This window comes from Anser cygnoides, chromosome 1 (assembly GCF_040182565.1).
Source record: "Anser cygnoides isolate HZ-2024a breed goose chromosome 1, Taihu_goose_T2T_genome, whole genome shotgun sequence".
NCBI lineage: Eukaryota > Metazoa > Chordata > Aves > Anseriformes > Anatidae > Anser > Anser cygnoides.
The window spans coordinates 190,716,738-190,725,265 of record NC_089873.1 but is presented as its reverse complement, the minus strand read 5'-3'; the positions used below and the strand labels follow the sequence as shown (position 1 = coordinate 190,725,265).

General features: G+C 34.9%; 1 protein-coding gene across 1 annotated transcript in view; it reads right to left on the bottom strand.

Annotated features, from left to right (window-relative positions):
• Nucleotides 1–1,451: 1,451 nt before the first annotated feature.
• Nucleotides 1,452–8,528, bottom strand: part of USP12 (ubiquitin specific peptidase 12) — a 38,879-nt gene continuing 31,802 nt past the window's right edge. Inside the window, exons 8-9 of the mRNA XM_066989742.1 lie at nt 8,003–8,081; nt 1,452–5,911 (exon numbers count right to left, since the gene is read on the bottom strand). Coding sequence (XP_066845843.1) covers nt 5,810–5,911; nt 8,003–8,081 — 181 coding nt within the window. The 3' untranslated portion in view covers nt 1,452–5,809. The remainder of the gene's footprint in view (nt 5,912–8,002; nt 8,082–8,528) is intronic.

Below are 8,528 nucleotides of genomic sequence, written 5' to 3'. Positions count from 1 at the left end.
TTTTAAAAACAGGAAGAAAGGGGTACATCATGGTTGTTACATTTGTTCAATCCCATGACTTCAAAAAAGCATTTTTGCTGTTGAAGAGGAGAACCTTCACCATAGATGCACAGGGATTAGAAGACAAAAAACCTCCATCTCTTCTCAATGCAAAAAAAAATCTTAAGTATTGATCTAATCTCTGAAATGCTGTTCACTAACTTAGCAGGCATTGCCTACAGCTATGTATCTGCAGTCTTGCTTGACATGAAAGATGCACAGAGAGGACTGACATAACATTAGGATGATCAATTTCTAGAAACACAAATAAACATGCACACATGGAAGTATGTAACTGGAGTTGAATGTCAATAGCACAACTCATAACAGACAATTAAAGCAGCCTTTACAATAAAGCAACATTTAGTGAGAGTTGAAGTAACGTAATAATCACACTCAGCAGCTGATACATCAGCTTTATGACGTGATGACATTCAGACTCTTAACAGCCAACGCTTGACAGCACTGAGACTTTTATCCATATTCATGGATATTGAATCACTGAATAATATAGCATGCTAGTAAAGTACTCGGAGATCTTGAGATTTTTATTTTTATTTTTTTTCTAACTTAAAAACAGTAACAGAAAATACAGAATTGAAAAATACTCCTAGTGAAAAGCTGAAAATGCTTTCTGGATCACTGTTTTAAGATTATACTCCATTCAACTGACACATACACATATATTGTTTTCTGGAAGAGCACTAAGTAACGTAGTCATATTAACCTAACAAATTTGTGTACAATTAAAAAAATTTGAATTTAAACTTAAATAAAAAATTTAACACACACATATAAGCATGATGCTTTAATAAGCAACAAAAGCCTGAAGTATGGCAGAGTGTTTTGGATACACCCTAAATTCTCCCAGCACCTGAGATCTTCATTAAATTTAATATTTTACCTTTTAGGAAATGTCGCTTTTCTATCTAGTATTTTAGTAAATAATTGCAAAGTTACATATCCATTTTCTCTGCAAGATCTCCACTCTGCATTCTCTCTCTCCTGAATTACATAACCTGTGGAACGCAGATCAAGGACATGACTGACGATCCTTCTGTAATTAAAGCTCCCTAATGCTGCCAACACAAGCTCTATACAAAGAGCTAGAGAGGCAGTACCTCTGCCCTTTTCTGAACCCTTAAAATCTCTTGTGAAGGCAGCAATCACAAGCCGTTAGAGGGAAAGGAAGAATGTAATTCATTTGAACCTTTGGGAAGAAACCGGAAGATATCCTTTAGTTCATTTCAAAGCTGGTGATATCTGCAAACAATCCTCCTTATGTATCCAAAATACACTTACACAAGCTCCCCCAAAAGGAACTCAACGACCATAATAGCAGATCTTTGAGTGTTAGCCTGAAAATTAATTCACTAAAAGAGAAAAAAGAAAAAGGCAGACAATTTTGCAGATGTTTTTGAACATATGCCAAACAAAGTTTATTTCTGCCTCACCATAATTAAAATTGGAAACAACAGATTTCAGAGATCTCCATAGTAAAAAGATGAAGCCAGTGTTTGTTTGCATGGTAGTTGACCTGCATAGTTCAGTTATAACAATCAATCAGCAATGCTGCTGCAAAATGAACAGCCCTTGAATACAGATTATGTAGAATATTAATTTTGGCAATAATTGAGTACTTGGAGGCTTGCATGTAGAGAGACAAATGTATTATACATCTCACATTATACTGTGAGAGGTTAGAGGATTTTTGAAGCCTTACAAGACAGAAACCATAAAATGTGCACATAGTATTACCAAGAGGGAAAACAAAGACTGAATTTCTAAGACATACAATCTTGAGATCAACCCAGACAAACATGGGGGGAGGGAGTGAACAACTCAGACTATAAAGCCTCTCCATGACAGCAAACAAACCACATCTGGATTATTTAAACTTCTGGAAAAATAGTCACATAAACATTTGCAGTGTAACGCTGAAACCCACAGATTTAACCCGTAGTAAGATTTTTCTTGTACAGGAAATCGGAAATTTCTGTGCAAAAGATAAGAAATAAAGCTAAGTTCTGTTAAATGAAGATTGAACATTTCACATAACAAAATTTCTTTTTAAAAGCTGCAAGGGTAATCTTAATGATAAGTCTGTACTGATCATCTTAAACCCACAGCTGAGAGACTGGACCAAATAGAACATAAAATTCTTTTCATTTTAATAAGGGAATTACAAAAGTAACCAGAGGCCTCAGAAAAGTAATGAAGTGATAGAAACTTTCATCTTTGTATGCACCAAGGAGGGCATATATGCAACAGTGCTTGTGAAAATGCTGAGACAAAGACATGGGGAACAAGCCAGGATGTTCAGTCCAGCCTTAAGCTGCTGCTCCAGAAGGACGCAGATCTTTTGTAGGTCTTGTGTTAGATCTGCCAGTCCTACGCAGATGTCTCAGGGTATGGCAGTAGATCTGAAATGGCATCATATCTCTATGTGCTAACATCTGAATGTCACCTAAACCTGATTTATGATTAACTTCTCACAACAGAGTTCATCTTAATCATTCATACATGAACCTGAACACCTTAAAGTCACAATTTCTATACAGTGAAAGACCACGGATGTGGTGTGGTTGTCACAACCAGGAATATGGCAGGGTTTGATCTGTTTGTAAAAAGTACATACATTCATTGCTAACAGCAGCGTATACTCCAAGTGAAAAATTAACCTGATACCAAATCACACACAGATAATGAAAAGAGATTTTTACCGAAGTAATGCACCTTTTTCTTCTGATGCTAGACTCCAGTTCTTTGGTCAGTCTCTCTCTTATGCTAATACTGTAAGCACTCATATTTTTCTTTCCGTTTCCCCTCCCACAAAGTGGCAATCGAAGAAATCAATTAGGTAACTTGAATGCACATTTTGTAGCAAGATAAAGATTTTTAGAGGAAATGGAAGTCAAGAAAGAATGGTATTTCAAAACACTCCCTCTTCTCTGCCTCAGAGATCAACAACCGACTTAAAAACTAGTTCTAGAGAAGTAAGTGCACCATCAAAAACATTACTGCCACCAAACCATTTTTTGTAACAACAAACATAGATATAAAATGCACCATATTTAAACACACTTCTCCCTCCATGGCTAAGGACAGTTAACTTAATACAGGAAGCTCCAGATACGTTTTAGGTTTGAAAACACAGAAAAGCACAAAAGACAGCAGACTGACCATTGGGGCTCTGCAGAGGATGCAGTACTTACCTTTAGAGAACATACTTTATTTAATAGAAGTTTTTTGCTCCAATATACAAAATAGGGGACTGCAGTCCCAATTAACATTTACATAGTTACACAGCAAATCATTTCCACCATTTACAACAACTGACAACTTTCCCATACTCCCCTCTGTACTACAGCCAAGAAATAATCCTATAATGCTTTACATACCAATCAGTTATATTTTGTACTTCCCTGCCTCTTTCCTTTTTTTTTTTTATGAAGTTGCAGTTTCTGATAATAGTTTAATTGAGAACTTCTGATTATTTCAGCTGCACTACAAGTAAAATGAAATATATAATTTGGAATACTATCTCAAAAACCCTATACAAAATGAAAGTCAGCGCCTTATAAAAATATGTGGCAGGAGTAAAACCAGTGAATAAAATGAAAACGTTTTGAATTTTGTTAGGGTATAAAGTATTTAGCAACTAGTCTCAGATTCTGACTACACAAAAAAAAAAAAGAAAAATAATGAAAAAAATGTCCATTAGCAAAAAGTAACATGACAGTTCTTTTACAATACTGTACCTTTAGTATGCAAAGGACTTCATCCTTCTAACATGCACCATTAACCAACCGGCTCACTCCTTAACCCTTTTCCCACTGAAAGCTGAAAAAAGGTGTTAAAATTACTTGAATCCCTTAAGAAAAATCCAATCATATTTTCTGCATCTCCCACAGTATTTAAGCTTTACTTTACAATGCTGGTAGTTTAATCATGATACATAATTTTATACAAAAGAATTCTAGCCAAACCAGGGCTTTAGAAACTTTGCATTTTACAAAAGCAATTTGTTACAGCATGACAGTTGCTAAATAGCCCAATTTATTTAGTGACCCTGTTAAAGATTTGTTCAACTGAGTGAATAGGTGAAGTCATTTCCTGAGCTAAAAGATACAGGTAAGTAAATAGTCAGTTATAGCAGCAGACAGGAGACATTCTTTTCAAAAGTTGTAACAGTATCAATAAAATAACCTTAGAAAACTACAATAATGTAAAAATCACTAGCTGAAGAGGGGTGACAAGGACATCCAAGACCTGATTGCCATCATCTGGAATGCATATCCCCTGACTTTCCAGAAATTACATTCAGCTACTGTCAGACAAAGTACTGTTAAATGGAAGAATGTCAGATCACAGTAGTTCACATTTATTACGGATCAGGTGTTTTGTCAAGAGTTAGTTCTTAATGCTGTTTCATAAACCCAAAGCAAGGTAAAACAGTTGGTTTCAGTGAAAAACCCTACGCTTCATTCTACTTTTAAAGGAATGCAGTATCTTCAGTCTCACTAAATTTTAAGCTTGTTTCTTTTTATTACTTAGAAAAATTTATACTTGAGACCTTGAGTGGTTTTTGAGACAGTCACCAACGTTATTGGTAACATAAGTGGATCTGTTTTTAAGAAAGGGTATGAAATTCTGAAAACAGTTTACTTTGATCCAAATAATTCTAATTTGCTTAGAGTACAAGACATTAATAAATGATTAAAGAACTATAAAGACTGGTATACCACCACTGCACCAACATTTTCTTTTGATATGCATTCTTAAAAGTCTTCTGTGTAATATTTGTTCACTTTTTTCACCCATTAATGGAAAGATGATATTCTAGTTTAATTAAATAAAGTACCTCACTTAGATACCAGTTCTTCCAGAAGGAAATCTCTCTCCTACGTTACTAATTTTTTAAGACATTGTAGACATTGTTTTTAGAATTTATGTTGGCTCTTCTTTAACATTTTAACATAGTTTTAATTCAAATTAATATATAAAATTCTCAATACTTGTTAGAATAAAGGACAGTCAGTACACAAGATCCTAAGTTACAATAATTTATAAATAAAAATAAACTATTACAAACCAAACCTTTCCCCATACGGAGATTAAAAGCCATAATCTTGACTGATTGTTCCCGATCATACATTATAAATAACGTAAGCTTCTTCAGAGAAGCAAAACATACTTGCCTCCCTGACACCAGTTTATATCTTCAGTTAAACTACTACCATCAAGAAGGCAATTGGGCCCAGATATATCTTCTTGCTTACAAGTTAACCCTCCCAGCCTCATTCTTTCAAACTTAAGCACAGGAAACTAAGTTCACAAAGAGTCCTTCACTTTTTATATGTGAATGCTGTATAAAATACAGATTTCTAATGCTCCTATTGCACCAATCTGGCAGTGCAGTTAGAACCTGATTCAAATTCCACTGAAGTCCATGTAAGGTTCTCCAGTGACCTTAATGGGCTTTGAATTAGGACCACAGAAACAGCATTACCTAATGGAAAGCTCCTGCAAGACTGGTTGGTATCTCTTTTTTGCTTACGGGATGCAGTGGAGACGTGTAGTCAGCATGATACCTGAGCAAATAAAATGGTAATGATATGAAGGTTTTAAAAATCCCAAACTCTTTGCTTAGTTGTGTGCAAACTGTGCTACCACCCCTGGAGCTTCCTGCTTTTCTTTTCTTCAGTGCTTGCTCCATTCCAAGATAGAGATGTGAGGCACAACAATCTCTCTTCGCTACAGTTCCCCCTCAATCCCGAGACTGATAGAAGAGGATGTAACCAGACTCAGAGTTCTTTGAGATGTCTGATGTCAACCCGTAGAATTCTTCAATAGCTTGTGCATCAATTTTCTGTATGTAAAAATCCAAAATTTTAAAGTATGAATACCTTGCATAACATATATATCACATTACGTTCCACTCTAAAATATGTTCTCAAACAAAAATAACTTTCACATATTACATATAATAATGAAAGCCCAATAATTCTTAAATTGTTATGTTTCCAGTCTGTCGTCAACTGCACAGATGGCAGTGGATACATATGTTTATGTATGTATGTGTGTGCAATTTTAGGGATTAAGTGAACCTGTGAGTGTAACCCAAGGTGCATTGTTTGTGCAAATTTCACACAGAAAAGCTTTAAAGATAACAATATCCCACTAAGACTTTAAATTCACAATGAAGAACATCATTTCTAACTCTAAGCAAACCTCATCATTTCTAACTCTAAGCAGTGTAAGCCAGTCAACTGCAAATGAGAATAATGAGAAAGCAAAGAATGAAGGCTAACTTTTTCTTAATTTTTCATACAAATTTTGTCTGTGATCCTGCCAGCCTGGAAAGCCTCCTATAGCCAAGATTTCTGGGGAAAGACTTAAAGTGTCTGCCAAAACCAGACATTTTTGAAATGAGTAAAGTCTGTTTTTCTTGTCATCACTTTTTATACAAATGAAATTGAAATTAAAAGCAAGCTCTCTTGCTATATTTTAAACCAAGCATAATTAGGCTACAAACAACAAGAGGTGGAAAGATGAACTTTCCTTCACTGAGGCAGACATTATTTAATCGCATCCCCACTATTTGAAATGAAACCTCTCTCAGGAAGGAACAAGTCATTCCAACTTGACTAACCATGGGCCTAAAAGGCAATGAGATGTTTTAGATGTGAGAACGAGAAGATTATTTTCTTCCTCTTTAGAAGAGCTAAGAGAAAAAAAATACATTACTGCCAGGTGTTACTGCTTTGGAATTGGAGAGATTGTCCCTGATGTTTGTGAAATGATATGAGATCTACCACAGTGGCCTCTCTTTTCCTTGGAGGAAAGTGAACTTTTGACCTATTGGGACATTTCAATTTACAGTGTATCTGGATAAAGCATAGAGGCAATCCTTTTACTTTCCCAGCAACCCTGAATATTTCCATGTCTGTCATTTCCTGTGTGAAAAACGATCCATAATGCGGCTTGGAGATAAGAATCCTTAATACCCTTGACTTGTCCTGCCAATTAACACAGTAAGTCCAATACATGTCTCACTCATTTTTCTTCTTTTTAATTATACAGTACTTGTATAATGTAAGAAAAAATGTAAACTATTCATTGTACTGTCTTAATTAAATCTAATAAAGGACTTGGACAGCACAATCATACTTCTGTTCATGCATAAGCGTAAACAAGGGGAGAAAAAGGAAGATGACAGAACAAGCAAAAAACCTGTAACAGTACAAAATATAGACATGAGCAGTTTCTGCTCTTTTTCTCAATGAAGAATAAAAGATAACTGATGAAACAGTTGACAAAGTGAAAACTGGTGAAGGGATTTTTTTTTTTTGTTTGTTTGTTTGAATAACAAGAATTCCTGGAAGCATGGCTAATATTAGCAAGAATACCATAAGCAAAAGACTCCTGTTTCTGGGACTAACTTTTAAATTTTACGCTGAAACTTGGGAACCCCCAGTTTGTCTACTTTGACACTTGTTGCAGCTTTTTCTGAAACAATCCAGGACATTCTATAAAACAGATGACAAGACTGATCCATTCCAATAATTTATAACCTCTTAGAAAATATGCACAAATACATTCATCCAAGAAATTATTTACTCTCAGAGAAGAACTGCAATAAAACCAATTTATTTGCACCTTTATTTGCCATATACTCTGGCCACAGGAACAGCTTACTAAACAAAGGTGAAAGACAGTGGCCATAAACAAAGAAGTTTCTTTTCAGAAATATACAAAACGAAATGCAATTAAAATTATTGCACAGTCAAATTGTAAGCTGCAGCTCTGTGTTCACAGTTATTGATCATTTAGATTGGGATTGAATAACTCTTCTCGTTAGTGTATCAGTCTTTTTACTTTAAATAATCATGCACACAACAAGGGCTGCAAGTGCTCTGGTTGGTATGAGAAAAAAGTCCAGAGTATACACAAAGCTTACCTCAACAATATCATCATCAAAAAGCAACCAAAAATCATGACTTTTCACTATTGCAATATAATGTCCTCTGTTAGGGCCACTGTAAAATACAATCAAAAAAAAGAACACAAACTGTAACACATGTATGTACAAACGTATTTCATTAAAGTGTTTTTTTCTTGTAGAAAAGCAGTATTTAACGGTAATTGAAATGGGTACCAACACAATTTCTGTTTGGATGTTTCTTTTCCTCTTTTCTTCCACTTAAATCATCTTCATAACAATGTCTCACTTATCTGTATTTAATGCTGTGCTAAAAAAAAGGATTATATATAAACTGAGAAATAAGCAGCACAGGCATGAAAATATAAATGAAAGGAAATAAAAGAGAGACAGGGAAGTGAAATCAAGAAATTATTCTGATGCTTCATAAGGACAGGATAGATCCCACACCAGTTCTGATCTTCATAAAGAAGAACATGTAGAGCTGCTGTTCATCTACAGGCTCAATCAGGAATCTCTTCATTTGCTTGACTGCAAACAAAAA